Raw genomic sequence first — 17,448 nt, forward strand, 5'->3', positions numbered from 1 at the left:
TGGTTTGCGCGCTGCAAGATGTGCGCAAGATTTCTCCACCGAGCCCTCGCCAACAGAGCCCCAGATAACGCAGTGACGTCACCAAACTACGTTTTTAACTTTGAGACGACACATCGTAAAGGTATGGATATTCTTCCCAGTGTTGAATCAGATCTGCCTCCAGGGCCTGGGTCCGAACACAGCGCGCTCCCCGTGATCCTGTGGATGCCGCCATTGTTGTTGTTGCTTGCCAGCTTGTTAGTGTTGCCAGTTCTTGGGAGAGAAACAAGCAACCAGGGCTATGGAAACAAGCCCAAAAGAAGCGATGGATATATGTAGAGAAAGGCGGCGTTTAGAGAGCAAGCCCAAATAAGCAACTCCACTTTAGAAACAAGCCCTGAAGGACCGAGAGTGTTAGCACGAGCTAATTTCCAGCAGCAGCTTACATCCAACACCAAACTTTTAAAAGGCGCAACTCTCTTGTTAAACTTATTAATAACCACGAGCCATGTGATGCTACAGTTAGCGATTATTTGTATCATTATCTCTTTGGCTTTGTGTGTGAGACACAGCTGCTTGCTTGTTTGTCTGAGTTGAGTATTAATGTGTGAGGTGAATCAACAGCGCATCGCTACTGTACTTGGTATTTGTAGGCTCGTTTATCATGGGATGGTGAGACGGCGCCTGGGTGTGCTTATAAAAATACAATGTGATGATATAAACATTTCACAGAGCAGATGTAACGTGGACCTGCCACGTCAGCTGTCACTGTTTGTCTCTGTTAGTAGAGACTCCACTCAGCAGTGTAGTTTATACACTTTACTGATACAGCAGAGAATCACACAGTTACACTGGGTCAAAACTGTTCGTTGTTTTTGTTGTGTTAACGGTAGTGATGTCAGTTTGATTTGGTTATGGCTATGGAATATTAAATCAGCCATGTTTTCTCACTACAGCTCAGCCTTTCTTACCCTGAGTGTATATAACCTACAGGTTATACACTTTTTTTAAATACAAAAATGTGAAGTTATTGGTTATCAAATCAGTTATCGGCCATGAAAAGCAGGTAATTATCAGTTATCGGTATCGGAAGTTAAAATCTGTATCTGTGTCCCTACTGCCATGTTTGTTTGTTTTTTCAATCTTGTCCAACAGTAATTAAAAGGGGCAGGACTAGGGATAGGTCTATTATGGTAGGTGGGAAGTGAAGCTCCCTTGTCTTACCAATATCCTGGGGGGAACTCTCCAGTGCACTCTAACTTGAGCTTTAATGGACCAGCACAAGTCTAGACTTGCAACACGTCCGCAGCAGTTGGCAGAAACACTCCAATCAGCAGCCGGTTAATTAAGCCATCAGAATGGCAGCTCTGGATGCAGCCAGAAGCGTACGTGCGTCTGTAAATCATGTCACCATCGGCTGTTCTGGAACTACCCCACCGAAACAGAAACTTACGGGTCGAATTTAGGCGCAGGGGAAACGCAATCTCAAACATCGCTTCTTAAATTCGCCAAAAACAGAGAGAGGGGAAGAGAAAGACAGACCGACTCCCACCGGAAGGCCGCTGACCTCAAGCACCACTTACAGACTTAGAAGACTCTACTCTCAGCATCACTGCTGCTCGGAGTTTGACAGTTGCGGCCTTGCCTCTGATTTATATCAGCTGGCTTCCTTGTCTCCATGGAGATTAATGGGAGTGCTCTGACAGGTGCAGAAAGCCCTGTATTAGTCTGTCAGCAGCAGAATCAACAATAAACATATGTGCGCACACACTCATATACACACACACAGAGTTGAGGATGCTACCACCTGAGGCCATCCCACAGGGCTTCCCATCAAAGCCATGGCAATGCCAAGAGAAACACAGCCACAAATCTCCAAGGTGGAGTGTGTAAGTGGTTGCGTGTGAGAGTGCAAGGGCATTTTCTCACATGTGTGTGAGGGGGCTTGGCTTGTTTATAGTTTGACTGGCAGTTTAATGTGCGACCGAGGCAGGAGGTGGGGTTGGCGCGGAGGAATATTAGCATAATTCCCAGAGTGCCAGAGTTGGGATTGGGTGTCAGAGAGCTATTCCCAAACTCAGCTGTGACCCACAGTAGCACTGGGTCAACTTACCCTCAGGCCAACAAACAGACATGAGATTCATACGAACACACCTGCACGCATCTTCACATGCATGAACGCACGTGTAAATGCACACACATACATGAACACCTGGGCTTGTGAGAACGCTTGGATGCACACACATCTCACAAACATGCACGCCATCACACCCCCACACACACACACACACGCAGGTCCATTTACACTGTGGCGACAGTGAGTCTGTTAGCGGGATGCCATAGTACAGAGGGGTGGACAGATTTAGGTCTCCCTCACACCTAGCTCTGCCAGGGGTGGAGGGGGTTGGAGGGTAACGATACCGTTAACACTCAGCGTGCCAACAGACCCCCCCACCCAACGCACACACACACAAACCCTGCCCCACAACCTCGCCCCGCCCTCCTCCCCCTTCCTGCTGTGCTCCAATCAGCACCTCTCATTGGGTTGCTCTGCCCTCCACACAGCAACAACTGTTATTCCCCGCTCCCAAAATAACACAGCGGCCAATCACGGGGCGGGAGGAGAAGTGGTGGTCAACGTAGACTGACTCCAGGTGAAAGAAGGACACTTAAGGGGAGAAACAAAAGGGGCACGGAGGGAGAGAGGCGAGAGGTTACGAGAAATGTGGAGGCAGAGGAGCAGAGAAACAAAAACAGAGAGGAAGGAGGGATGGATGGGCATACAAAGGACGGAGGAGGAATGAGATGGCGTAATGATGTGTTCGGTTACTGGCTGTTCTGTTCCGACTGTGGCAGCTACCATGGTAACCTCATAAATAGGTGCCCTACATATCAGCAGGGCATAAGGTTACACAGCTCAGTAAATAAACACACACACAGCAGCGGCGGGAGACTGGTGAGGAGAAGGAGGGATGATGGGAGAGCAAAAAAATATTAGTTAAAGACAAAATAAATCAAAGGGAGTGAGGTAGAGAGAAAAACCCCTGACAGCAGTAATGATTTGATGCTCTGTGTCGGTGTTAATGTGTGTTTGTCTGTCACAGTTAATTACCTAAATCCACAACGTGTTGTTGAACGCCCACATCAGAGATGAGCTGAGGTAACCCCGCTTTCTAAGTTTATTCATGGCAATGTTGGTGCCTTATGCACACCGAGTCAGATACACACACACACATAAACACACGCTCCAATTGCCTTACCCTGTCTCTCCTTCTGTAGCACAACCCTAAATTACCTTTAAATATTCCCCTGGGTGGAAAGGAGAGCCAGCGCACACACACACATGCCTGCATACACACACTCGCATATACGCAATCACAGAACAAAACACCAGTTAGAAACCAGGAAAAGTCAACAAAGAGCCACTCCTAACACAATGAGCTGTTCCATTCCGTGATTCACAGCGCCAGGTTTTTTTATTCAGACCCAGATAGAGAAACTGTATCAGCGTGCTCATCGCAGCTAATGAATACTATTCATCACGGCCCATCAATTACAGTGGCATCAACTCCGTTGTCTCGCAGCGATAAAATTCTCGCCTGGCGTTCAATGTGACATGTATTGAAAGCAAGAGAAGCTTTCTTTCATGTTGTCTATTCTCTGTATAATGCTGTCAATCACTCTGTTTCTGTTGTGTGTGCCCATCACTTTGTCAGTCACTCCCCGACTGCCTGGCTATGTGCCTCTTACACCATGGCAACAGCAACCTGTAAAATACATTTTCAGATGGCTGCGTATGATGATCCAAACTCTCGATTATAACATATCAACATATCAATCTTTACTATCTGCAACTACAGTGAATGTGAGTTACATCAAAGCTGAACAGCATGCAGATATCCTCCAAAATCACAAAACAGGACTTCAATAAAGAAATGTGTCCTGCCTCTGCTGATATCCGCTCTAACTACTGATCTGCAACAGATTTGGGTGGTGCCATACTCCAAATACAAGAAGAAACATTCTACAAAACAATAAGCGAGTGCTTCAGTCGCAGAGAGTTGGACTCGGTAATGATTTTTTTCACCAGCCACAAAGAATAATAATTCGGGTCTGAGATGTGCAGTTTGCAGACAATACATGATTTAAATCCCTGAAATTCCTATTCCCCCATTTCCTGGAGGAGTTTTAAATAAAACAACTGAATGTGCACTCCGAAATCTCGGGTGGAGAGTTGATACATGGGCAATCATGCAGCTGTAATAGTGTGAAACTGTAAATGTCTAGTCGTCTCTCTGGCTGCCCATCAACTCCTGCATTTTACACTTGTTTTAATTTCAAGGTGTGCATTTCACTTACTCTGATCACCTCTGGAGTCTGCTGGATGAGGAGGGTTGAACCAGTGTCTCTCACTGCAGCAGCAGCAGCAGCAAGGTCGCCAACAGCGACGGCAGCGTCTCTTGCAGCTACCACGACTGGGATGTCAGCAGGGGCTGGAGCTTCAGGTGCAGCCACAGGTGCAGGTTCAGCTGAATGTGTGGAGGAATGCAAGCTTGCAGGTGCAGGTGTTACAGGGGCAGCGATGGGTGTTGGATCACTTGTAGAGGCTTCTGTAACTGTATCTAAAGCCTCAGTTACAGGCTCAGGTGTAGGTGTAGGTAGAGGTTTGGGGGCAGCTTCAGGTGTAGGTTTAGGTGCAGGTTCAGATGCAGCACTGATCACAGCTTCAGATACTGGAGCTATAGGTGCTGGTGCAGGTGAAACTGCAGGTGTATTCGACAGTTTTGGTGGTATAGCTGGGATTTGTGTTGCTGCATTTGTGTGCACGGATGGAGCAGTGGGAGCAGCTGGTGGGCCTGTGCCCCCCAGAGGGGTATCAGCCCTGCCAGTGGTGGCCAGTGTATCCTGCAGGAGCCTCATCACCTCCCGCTCTTTCCCACTGTTCCTCTCAGCGCTCCCTGTGCTCCCCGCCCCAGAATCCACCAGCTCCTGGGCGAAACTCTCAATGCTCTCTAGGATCCTCAGCAGCAGTGCCCCATCCTCCTCCTCTCCCACCACAGCTTCACTGCTCCCTCCCTGGGGAGGTGGGGGACTCTGGGGAGTCCTGGAGGTAGGGCCATTCATGGCTAGGTGGCTGGCTGGCTTCTGGACCTGGAACTGGGCTATTTTAGGCTGAGTGTCACCGGAAGTGATTCCCTGGCCTCCATCTCTCTTCCTGGTTTTGGCTGGAAGTGGAGGCTCGATGTTTCTGGGGTGACTCATACTCTGAGACAGATTCTCCAAGTCCATCAGCAGCTTGTCAATGTCATCGTTCCTGTGTGAGACAGCTTTGGGTGCTGGTGTTAATGAGGGAGATGAAGGCCAGGAGGGGCTGTATGTTGTATTTGAAGAGTTATGGAGTGTGTTTGGATGGGACAGGTGCATGTGTTGACCCAACGTTATCCCGTTTTTGTTCTGGGGAGTGTTCACCCCTCTGGTTGGAGTGTGTTGTGAGATTTGTTCAGGTGTCTTTACAACATCTGCCTCCTCCTCCTCAATATAAAGAGCCTCCATTGGGGATGCTGGAGGAGTGTGTGCGTATGGTGGGGTCGGGGAGGTACGGAGAGGGGAGGGAGAGTGTGTTGGAGAGCAGCTGGATGAAGAGCATGTGATAGATGGAGGAGAGAGTGTGTGTTGTGTGATAGAGGAAGGATGTTGTAGTCCGTTGGTGAGTGAAGGGGCTCTGGACGGGGAACTTTGGGCTGGTTTCGTGTGGATGGAGTCTGATTTCAAAGAAGATGAGGAGGAGGATGAAACAGAGGAGGAAGTGGACGATGCAGAATGAGGTACAGTCTTTGGGATGGGAGGTGACAGCACCACGTCCTCATAGCGAGGAGGTTGCTCATTGCCAAATATCGGAGAGTACGGTCCCTGCTGGATGGAGTGAAGAGTGTTGACCAGCTCAGCGAGATCACTGTGCCCGCTTCCAGGCGAACCCTGACCTGCCTGCCCACTGCCTCCCAAACTTCCAATTCCCTCCAGCTCCAGAGGTAATCTCCTCAAATAGGAGCTGAGTCGAGTCATCACGGCCCGATACACGCTGTCAGGACTGGCTCCTCCATCCTCTGGCCCTCCACCAGCTTTGTGTCTGATGCACTGCTTGATGATGTCGGTGCATTTCTTTAAGTCTTCAGAACATTTGAGCAGGATGTCAAGGCAGGCACGGATGTCCTCACCGCCTGCACCCCCAGTGCCTGCCTCTGCGCGTGTCTTCTCCAGCAGACGGGCAATCAGGTTCTCCTCTCCCAGGGTGTTGCGGTACAGGGAGGCCACCGTGTTCAGACTTTGGTCCAAAGACCCAATACTCGATAGACTGCTTGTTGATCCACCACCCACTTTGGTGATGGCTGACAAGGTGGCTGTGCTGCCCTTTAGCTTTGTCTCCTCAAGGCCTGCTACCTTCCCTGGCACAAATGGTGGCAGGTTCTCATCGTTAGATGTACCCGTGCCATTTGTCATGCCATTCGCAGTTCCGTTTGTGGTGATGTTGGAGCTGAAGTGGCCGTAGATGATCTCCAGGTCGGTGGAACGACGGCTGAGAGAGTCAGGACGGACCTTACGTCCTTTCCGGAAGGTGACGTGGCTGGAGGAGGAAAGGCGGAGCTTGTCAAAAGAGAACTCTTTGAGCTTACCACTGGCCAGGTTGATGGCCTCTTCGGTAATGTCCTTCAGACTGCCAGAGGAGCTCAGGTTCCCAGTCGATCCTCCGCTGGTGGGGGCTTTTTTGCCACGCCACGTGGGGCTGTCATCCCCTAAAGACAAATTGCCACTGCTGCCTGCCCTCTCTAGACCATTATAACTAGTATCCATGGTAATTTTACCATGGTTGGGAAGTTGTGTGATCATGTTATGGGAGTGTATGAGTGAGCAGTTTGGGTCAGTGTATGCGCAGTCTGGTGCAACAAGCAGCTCGGAGCAGGTGCCGCGATGTGCGACAGTACAGTCTAGTCCCTGGGACAGCGCCCCACATGGCCCTGAGCAGTAGTGCACAGCGTGGGAGTGAGTGCGCCGGTCCACTACCACACTGTTGTAGCAGCTCACACTGCTCACCACTACACGATAGGCTGCTGCCATGGTGACCAATATCCTTCAGGGCATAGGAAGGTAGAAATAATATCAAAGTGTAAAACAATATAGCTTAAAAATAAAGAAAAAGGATAGATGATAATGTTAAGGTGAAACTCCTTCAGTTTAGAGAGAAAAATAATTAACGTCTAAATACTGAATCTTCTCTCTGAAAAAAAAGGTCTTTCAACTGCATGGTGACAATTTTCAGACATAATAATACGATGATTAAAACAAAAAAAGGTAAAAAGAGACGTCTACAACAATGACTTCCAAAGTTAATATCCTTTCATGCTTCCACCCAGAAGAGTTTTAAAGGGTTCCACTTTAGCAGAGGATGAAAAACGGTAAATTCCTTGTCTGAGAGCTCTGGGCCTCTTAATAACAGCTGTAAGGTTCCTCCTCTCTCCACAGGCTGCCTCTCCGTTTCCTCTCTAGCAGCAGCTCATTAGCCACTAATGACAGCTGTGGAGGATGGCGACAGCGGAAGATCCAGCTGGGGTATCACCCATCCCTCCAAAGAAGTAGCCCCAGGGGCCTAATCCGAGGCCAGCGAGACCTTAACATCGCCCCAGCCTTTGCTCATCCCCTGAGCAACGAGATGTAGGGAGAACCCCGTTATCTCACTCTGTGGTTTCTGAAGTCCTGACGGAACTGAGGAGCGTTTGCTGACTCCAGCACAGCTGCAGAATAGCAGGGGACCGACCCGCAGATGGCCAACTGCCTCTTTCTTTCTGTGTGTGTGTTTCTGGATCTCTGTCAGTCCCGTACTCACTCTCGCCCCTTCCGTCTCCCGCTGTCGGCCATGTGTCGGAGGGAGACTGTGTTTCTGACAGGAGGACACCACCTGCGAGTCAGCAGAGAAGAAAGGGAGGGAGGGAGGGTGCAACAGAGGGAAAAGAAAAAACAGAGAAGAAAGTAAATCATTAAGACAGCCATTAAGATGTGGATAATTGAGAATGTGTGTGCATATATGTGGAGTTGTGTATGAGCATGACCCTCTCCCTCCAGCTCTCAACCAGGTGACAGCTGATAGGACGGCTTATGAGGGTTTAATCAGCAAACCGCAAACTTAACTTCCTGCCACATCAACCTCAGACACACACACATACACACACAGATCAAAAGGAGGGGAGGAGGGGAAACAGAAGCCTGGAAGGTTAAACAGGCAAAGCAGGAAAAAGATGACTCCCTCTCTCATCACAGCAGAGCTACAAAGAGCTTTCTCTCTGACCCCGATGAGAAATCATGACTCAGTAAAAGAGAGGCAGGTGTGACGGAAGGGGAAAACACCTGTTGCTTTCCATCCTGTTGTTGTTCTTCTATGTTCCAGCGCAAATCCTAGTTTATTTCCTTTTTTTTTTTTTGTAAATGCAATTAAGAAATATTTTTCTGTTTTACTATTGTGTTTTATTCTATTTCATTCTTTTCAACTTCCAAAAAAAGAGCCATGCCAAACTTGTGTAACAAGTGACATATCCTCATACAACAGTTGTGTATGATATCTAACATTTTAGCGCCCAGTGAATTAGCGCCCCTATCAGTTAAGTTTGATTTAGGAAAAGAATCATGGTTGGGCGTCATCATGTTACATACTCAAGGCTACTTGATGCTCAATGTTAGATACATATACGGAGACAGACGAAGCCTTCTGTCCATAGTCTGTTTTCACTTCGTCAGAATGAAAATGGAGCAGTACCACCAGAGATCACAGGGGCAGTGTAGCGAAGTTCCAGCGAGATACAACCATAGGACACTCAGAAGACATTTTGAAAAATGGCAGAACGTAACAAATCTGTAATATAGTGAAAAGAATTCTCTGTCTACATGTCACAGTGTATTTTATGGCCTCACAGATCACCACCATCTTCAATGCTACCTTCATTAAAAGGTACATTATTATGACCTCCTCCACCATTGCCTCATTTGTTGTTGTCTGAAACTTTTGACTCTGCCCTCTTGTGCTATTTATTGCCTTTATCTATGCCAACATAAAGGACGCATGGAATTACTAGGCCTCAGAGATAGGATAAGGGGCTTGGACATCTGGAGGGAGCGCGGAGTCGAGCTGCTGCTCCTCCGCGTCGAAAGGGGTCAGTTGAGGTGTTTCGGGCATCTGATCAGGATGCCTCCTGGGCGCCTCCCGTTAGAGGTGTTCTGGGCACGTCCCACTGGTAGGAGGCCCAGGGGCAGACCCAGAACACGCTGGAGGGATTACATATCTCAGGAGGAGCTGGAAAGAGTTGCTGGGGAGAGGAACATCTGGAATACTTTGCCTGTCGCCCCCTTCGGATAAGCGTTTGAAAATGGATGAATGGAACTACAAGGGCAGTGAAGTTTACAATGTTTGCAACAGACTTATCTATTTTCTTAGGTAAAGAAAGAACAAATGAGCCCTTAAAATAAAGTTATGTACTTAACATAACTTGACGATGTACGTTCTAATAGTTCACTTGGTTTCACATGGGACAGGAACACGAAGGTTGTGTTTGTTTGACCCAACCACCACCCCAACCTGCGTCCTCACAAGAACTCTTTATATTACTTTTTTGTTACACCTATCAGTGCATCCCTCACCTGTTAGCAGCCTTCATGATTAAGTGGATTATAAACAAATTCTAGCACATTACTTTTCATAGGGGTACAAAGAGTGCGTGAGCACAGCCTAAACAAAGAGCTGCTTGATTTATTACAAGCCTAAATAAAGCAGATGCTCCTCACAGGGCTCTACAAGTTAAATTTGTGAAGCCAGCAGACAGTGAAACATGTTTCAGATTTCAGTCTTGATGATTTCTAGCTTGGGATCTTAAAACCTTTTTTTTTTAATGATACCTTTAAAGTAAAGGCAGCTTTGTGCGTCAAAGAAGTCAAGCAGTAAAGACCAGTAACACGCCACATACCAGGAACTAACAGAGCCTGACTAGAAGGTAAAAACATTGTGCTGTAAACGTTTGCATGGCTCTCACTCTCTGTTATTCTCCATATCTCTCCCCTGTGCTGAATACACTTAGATGCTTCCATGTCTCAGTTTCCAATTGCAGCAACTTCTTTTTCTCTTTCTTTACTCTGTTTTCCCTCCACCTCCGCAGGAGCAATGCATTCCCCAGAGCTGGGCCCTCCTACACATACATGCCCATATGTACTGTAAATACATACATATGCATTAACTGTAATACAGCGGTGAGACGGCACCACTACAGCCGCAACCACACGCATGCGATCTAACCTCAGGCTTAATCTCAACGATACAAACATACTGTGTATTTACAGAAACCGTCAGGGTATGAAAGACGTATTTACTGAACAAAGTTGAATCTAGAAAGGATTTAAAAGAAACAAAAAAGTTAAAATCAGGAGAAGTCAAATTCTTGTACAAAAATAAATGACTTTTTTCATGACTGACACACAGCTGATAGTTTATATAAGTTCAGAGCTGCATACCTGTGGGATGCAGGATTTTCAGAATAACCGCAGGAAGAAAGAACAACACCGAAAGGTTATTACAACTCAGACTGAGAGCGCGGACATATGATCTGTCGTGGGTTCCTGGGGGAATTATGGAGCGGGAGTTTCCTACTTAAAATGTGTGAAAAAGAGCAACTGGGGAGAGACGGGGGGAGGAGGAATGATTGGTGGGCCTGTGGGTGGGGGAGAGCGGCTGGCAAGGTGGGGACGGGGGTTTGTGACACCTGGAAAAACAACTATTAAGGAGTTTAATGGAAAAAACAGGCGGCCACCTCATCCCTCTGTCTCGCTTTCTCTGTCTCTCCTTTCTCCCCACACAAACACAACAGCTGGATGCTGCTGAATCAGTCTCCTGAGCAGGAAATTACACTTCCTGGCAAACTGCACTTGAAATCCGGACAGACAGTTAGAAATAGACATTATAGGATCGTAATCGCACACACATGTTAAATGTATCCACTCGTGCTCCTTCCTCTCTGCTGTACACATACTTAACGTCTGTGTGTATGTCTCGGTAAACGACGGCTTCCCAAAGTGATACCGAGCATGTAAACAAACTCTGCTGATGTTTATAACACTCACACACATACAGTGCGCCCACTCGTGAATGCCTGCACATGCCTCACTGACACATATTACAGAAAAATGATTCCCTAGTGCACACACTCACACACACACACACACACACACACACACAAACATACATACACATTCTGTGGTGTCTTTTCAAGCCCTGCTATGATTTAGTGGCAGCTAAGTGATGTTTCTCTTTTTTTTTTCTGGGTATGTTTTATGGTCGAGTTAGCGGAGAATGCGTGGAGGTATCAGCTTTCAGTTTAATGTCAACAAGCCAAAGCTTAAAGCTGAAAATGGGAATGTCCTCAGACGTGAAAAATGTGGCTTTATTTTTGAGAAATCCTGCAAGAGAAAACTGACAAAGAAACATTTGTTAACTCTCATAATCTGTAATCCAAACACATGTTTTGTTTCATTGCGAAAACAAATTAAGAAATGAAGACAAATTAAACAAATTGTCACCATACTGAAACATTGCTATGACCAAGTGTACAGTGAAGGTTATTTTTTAAGCTTGACATAAGATTTTAAAGGTCCAGTCTGTAGGATTTAAGGGGGAAATATAGTGGTTAGCATTGTCCCCTCACAACAAGAGGGTTCCCAATTCAAACCCTGGGGTGGGGGAGCCCCCCTGTGTGGAGTTTACATGTTCTCCCCGTGTCAGTGTGGGTTTTCTCCAGGTACTCCGGCTTCCTCCAACAGTCCAAAGACATGCAGCTTAATTGGTGACTCTAGATTGTCCGCAGGTGTGAATGTGAGTGTGAATGGTTGTCTGTCTCTATGTGTCAGCCCTGTGATAGTCTGGTGACCTGTCCAGGGTGTACCCTGCCTCTCACACAATGTCAGCTGGGATTTCGTTACTTAAAAATGAGTTGTTTATATCTAAATAGGGAGCAGGTCCTCATCTGTAGAGATCACCATTTTCACCTTCCATATTTCTACTGGGGATGTCCCAATCCGATATTCAGATCGGTATCGGCCGCCGGTATTAGCAAAAAACGTACATTGGCATCGGGTTGGACTGCATGGAAAAATGCCAATCCAAGAACTCCAATCCACTTTTTCATGGTGTCCGATCCAGGTTTTCTGGGGTGACACTACAAAAATAACTGAAAAGGAAAGGCTGCATTGTTTGTTAAATGTCAACAATGTCTTGTGGTGTTAATCTATTTTTTATTTAATCTATTTTTTATTTATTAAGGGGCCAAAGCAGCCAAAGCAAACCAGCTATATTTTTTATTTAATGTTAATGTTCAAGTTTAAAGTTTGTTTATTTAACCCTGTTCACAATAAACAGGTCGGTTTCTCATACCAACTGTTGTGGATCATTCTACAGTAACTAACCTGATTAAATAGTTGTTCTTGTTAGAGTAATATCGCTTGATCAAACCTCTTCTAACATGACTGACATGACATGACTACGCGCTTGGATCGGATCAGCATCGGAATCGGCCAAAACTCAAGGCTGTAATATCGGTATCGGATCGGAAGTGAAAAAGCTGGTTCGGGACATCCCTAATTTCTACAGTAGCCCAAAACAGACAAACCAAGAACTGTCTCTTGAGAAGGCAATTTGCATTGGCTACTGTAATTAGAGGCCCCTCGTGATGAGCAGTAACGGAAAGACAGTGATTTTTCAAACCTAAACAACTATATTCAGTCTTCACTGGTGTAAATCACCAGGTCCAATTGTTCTGGAGAGATGGAGACCTGTACGGATAATTCGACCCACGGTAAAGAAAAAAAAGGTGAGCACACATTAAGTTTTCAGAGAGAAAGGGTGAGCAAACATTAGCAGGTGCTGGGATATCTGTCCGCCTGTAATGTGCCGAACAGTGAAGGAGAAATCTTTCACTTAAACTGATTTATTCAGTGTTTTCTTTGGTTTTAATCACCCTGTCAGTTTGTTTTGGAGAGGAAGAGACCTCTGCCGATAATTCGGCTTCCGGTAAAAACCTCCTGAACAATCAACACTGAAGGAATTCTAACTGGGAGAACCTTCAGCTGTTTCAGTTTTAATATGACACAGTGTTCCTTTAACAGAAGGCACTTTAATGCAATTTACAGTGGAATTCCTATCCATCCTGTTATCCTCTGCTTCCTCCACTTCCTCTTTCTTTTACTGCTCTGTCTGTGTGAATGGATTCAAAAGCAGCACCAGCAGAGCAGAGGAGGTAAACTGTGTTCCCTGAGTTTCCCTGAGGTTGTCTGTGACAACCTCTTCCCCTCTCTACGTCCAGTCCTCTCCTTCTCTCCAAATTTCTCTACCTCTTCACCCCTCCCTCCCTCCCTTCTTTCTCCTCCATCTAAAAAAGTCTTCCCTTCAATGTGACCTTCACCAGGAAGCACTAAATCACTGGAGGCCACTTCTGTCACAACCTCCACTCCAGCTACTAAAAGTATGTTTGAGAGTGTGTATGTGTGTGCGTACATCAGCAAATGTGCGTGAAAAGAGGTCGTGTATTTTGTGCGACTTTGCCCGCGTGAATGTGTGCATGCTGTTGTGCTGTGCGTGTGAGAAGGGGCCAGGGGGGCCTCCCAGGGGAAGTGGGTCTTTGTGAGGAAGAAGAAGGCCCAAATAGGAACCCCAAACATACCCCCAGGGAGAGAGGACAGGTCTGTGCTAGCCCTCTCACTGTACACACATACACACACACACACACACACACACACACACAGCTTGATGCACAACCTCAGTGTTACCACTGAGATCACACAGAGAGAACAGAGAGCTCTGCTATGCCATGCAAATACTAAACAGATCCAAGAGAAAGAGACTCTGTAGCTCTGTGGGTATTGACTCGTGCTCTACAATGGGGGACAACAGCAGCAACAGAAGAGGGATTACTGGGTTTTATCCAACATTACTCTCCTCTGAGAAATACAAACACATGTTCTCCTCAGGAAATGCATACAAATACATGCAAACCCTGTACTACTATGCATAATTTTAATACAAAACAAGTATATCCATCTATCTATCCTTTCGTTCTTTAAAGGGACAGTTCACTCCAAAATCAGAAACGCGTTTTTCCTCTTACCTGTAGTGCTATTTATCAGTCTAGATCGTTATAGTGTGAGTTGCTGAGTATTGGAGATATCAGCCGTAGAGGTGTCTACTTCCTCTCGGATGTAATGGAGCAAGATGGCACTCAGCTTGTGGTGCCCAAAGCGCCAAAGAATTCTTTGAAAAACTCAACAGCAATGTCTCTTTCCAGAAATCATGTCCCGATTAATCAAGATATTCCACGGTCCTTGTTGTGAGCAGTTTCATGTAGGAACTATTTTCTCTCCACCGAACTACACCAGCTAACTGTATCATGCAAAGAAGGAAGAGTGCATCTACTGTTAGCTCACCTAGCACCACTGAGCTAGCTAACGTTGCAGCTCAGCCAAAGAGGACACTATTAACGTTGACATCTTGCACTGTCACAAGCATGAGCCTCTCGTCCATGAGCAGATGCACTCTTCCTTTTACAAAGTGAAACAGTTGGTGGGTGTAGTTTTGTTGAAAGAAAATCGTTCCTACATGAAATTGCACAAAACAAGGTCTGTGGATTATCTTGAGTAACCGGGTCATGATTTCTGGAACAAGACACATTGCTTTTGAGATTTTCAAATGGATGTTTTGGCGGTTTGAGCATCACAAGCCGAGCAACATATCCTCGTTTGGATGACATCGAACAAATTAGTGTCCCATGAATGGCATTGTCAGGTAACTGATTTGACATGAATTTACTTAGGTTAGGTTTAGGAAAAGAAACGTGGTGACAATGTACCTTAAAATAACTCAAAGTTTACTTGGTTTCACATGGTCCTCATCACCAGTCTCCTAGGGGAACGGCTTGTGTTTAGTGACCCATCCACCACCTGAACCTGCCTCCTTACACAGACTTTCAGCCTTCATGCTTACTTACTCCCATCAGCAGACTGCAGCCTTCCTGTTTACATGAGTCATGCACGAATTACAGGCTCATAATTATATGTGTTATACACGAATTGTAGTAGGTACAGTATTAACAGAGCATGAGAACACCCTGAGCCAAGTGCCATCTAGTTCCATTATACTGAAGAGAAGGCAGACATCTCTACGGCTGATATCTCCAACACTCACACCAAAACAATCTAGATTGATAAATAGCACTACAGGTAAAAGGAAGAATATGTATTTTAGATTTCGGGGTGAACTGCCCCTTTAAGTCTTTGTTTCACTTTTCCCCTCTCCCATACTGTGATCTTAACGAATGTCAAATGGACTAACTGCAGTTCTGACCCACTTCTCTGATTCTTTCTATAATCCACACATGAATAATTTACTCTGACTTCTAAGTGCCTTTTTGACTTATCTCACACACACACACACACACACACACACACACACACACGCACGCGCACACACACGTTCATCATCTGCGCATCAATCAACTGTCTCCCTGTCATTTTCTGGCAGAAAGACAGAGGTGTAGACAGATAAAAAGATACTCAGGCAGACAGCTCTGTCCTCATCACGCCCGGGCCGTGCTCTAACAATTATCATCATTTTCTCTGTTAGCTACAGCTGCAGAGAACGTTAGTGTGTCAGAGTGGGGAATAAATGGGAGAAAAACTGCCTGTCTGGCAATCAGACCGTCCAAAATGGGAAGCAATTGCTTCACTTGTGAAGGTGAAGACACTGCAACCTAAAGTGATCAGCACAAGAGACAAACTACAGAAGGGAATTTAAATGCAGCTCTTTTGCAGAGAGTCTTGGTGGCCCTGAAGTACAAACCTCATCTTCACGATACTTAAGGTTTTAATCCTACAAACATTCCCTTCTAGTCCCCTTCTTTTCTGTCTGCTGTCTCAGGGCCTTGACACACCAAGCCAACAGTCTGACACTGGCAGTGCTGGACCTTCGTTGAGCATCTGTCGCGCTAGTTTGTGTGTCCCGCACCCCTGGCATTAGTTGGCCATGGACGACTTTTTACAATTCAGCATGTTAAATCACTGTCGGAGACATCGGAGTCCGTCTGTGAGTGAAATCCGTCAGATTAGCAGTTAAGCTTAGTGCACGAAAAGAGAAATGAAATTGAGGAAAGTAAACAAAAATAAAAAAGGTGTGAGATAAAAAAAGAAACTTGCTGCTTTAGTTAATTTTATGTTTTCAGCCAGTGATCTCTCTAGCAGAAATGGTTCGTAATTCTTTTTGTTGCTGTTCGCTAGCGCATGGTTTCCTTTGCTCTTCCAACCCTGGGTTATGAACATGCTAACTGGCTAACTAGCATCTTGAATTCGTCCTGTCTGGTGTTCTGGTTTCCCCTTTTGAATGAAGAATGCAGACAACCACCGCCTGCTGCTATGGAGAGTGATTTCCTCTCTGCAGGTGCAGAATAGACGTGCTAGTTGGTCGTTACCTGTAGTCTTTGCGGTGTGTTCAGGTGCAACTTTGTGTCCGAGACACGGGCAACGTGAGGCGATGCAACAGTCCGCCTCCATCGCCACTAGTTCTTTGATTTTGTCTGGGCCTTAATACACCAAAAATACCTTTAAAAACAACAAATTTAACGTGTAATTTAAAACACAGCAGGAGGTTTCTGGTGACCTGCCAGATGCACAAGGCCACGAGTCTTTCTTGAGGAGGAGAGCCGTAGTTTTGGTAGCCTGGATTGCGAGAAAAGCCCAGCCAGGTCCCTCACAGAGACGACAAGGGAGCTGCTATGAAAACACGACGTCTGTATGCAAGCCAGAACACAGGCAGGGGAAGAATCAGAGGGGATATCTGACACACTTAAGGATCAAGGGACGGTTAAGGTGTCTGTGTTCAAAAGCCCTCGAGTAAAGACTCATTTTTATAATAATTAGAAAGCATAAAATAACCATTTTCTTCCATCTATGAGTGAGGAGTATCCCTAAAATGTAAAGGAGTATGTGTTTGTTGTCAAAACTTAAAGACTGAATATACACAGTAAGGTATGTGTGTGTGTGTGTGTGTGTGTGTGTGTGTGTGTGTGTGTGTGTGTGTGTGTATCTGGCAGAGACTTGGGGGTTCTCTCGTTATGTCTGCCAAACTTATTGTCTGGATGAGACCCAGGCTGCTGAGAGCACAAATCACTGCACTCTGGAGACACACACACACTCACACACACACAAACACAGCTGTACACGATGAAACCACGTCTGCAGGCTTGATAGAGCACGTCCCAGAGTAATATCGTTGGTCTTTATAGGTCAGAGCAGCAGTCAAGGCTGAACAGGACTGAGCTACACGCAGGCAGGTTGCGGGCCAACGGGGACAGCATTATAAAATCACTGTGGAGTCATTTTTAATGTAAACAGAGACAGGAA

The 17,448-nt window shown here is 46.1% G+C and overlaps 1 protein-coding gene across 4 annotated transcripts in view; it reads right to left on the reverse strand.

The window, feature by feature from the left end:
* Positions 1–17,448, reverse strand: part of ppp2r3a (protein phosphatase 2, regulatory subunit B'', alpha) — a 117,555-nt gene that overhangs the window by 32,809 nt on the left and 67,298 nt on the right. For all 4 annotated transcript variants that reach the window (XM_049597173.1, XM_049597172.1, XM_049597175.1 and 1 more), the window contains one exon: positions 4,339–7,930. In XM_049597173.1, the coding sequence (XP_049453130.1) occupies positions 4,339–7,092 (2,754 nt within the window). In that variant the 5' untranslated portion in view covers positions 7,093–7,930. The remainder of the gene's footprint in view (positions 1–4,338; positions 7,931–17,448) is intronic.

Source organism: Epinephelus fuscoguttatus, linkage group LG14, assembly GCF_011397635.1.
Source record: "Epinephelus fuscoguttatus linkage group LG14, E.fuscoguttatus.final_Chr_v1".
Taxonomy (NCBI): Eukaryota; Metazoa; Chordata; class Actinopteri; order Perciformes; family Serranidae; genus Epinephelus; species Epinephelus fuscoguttatus.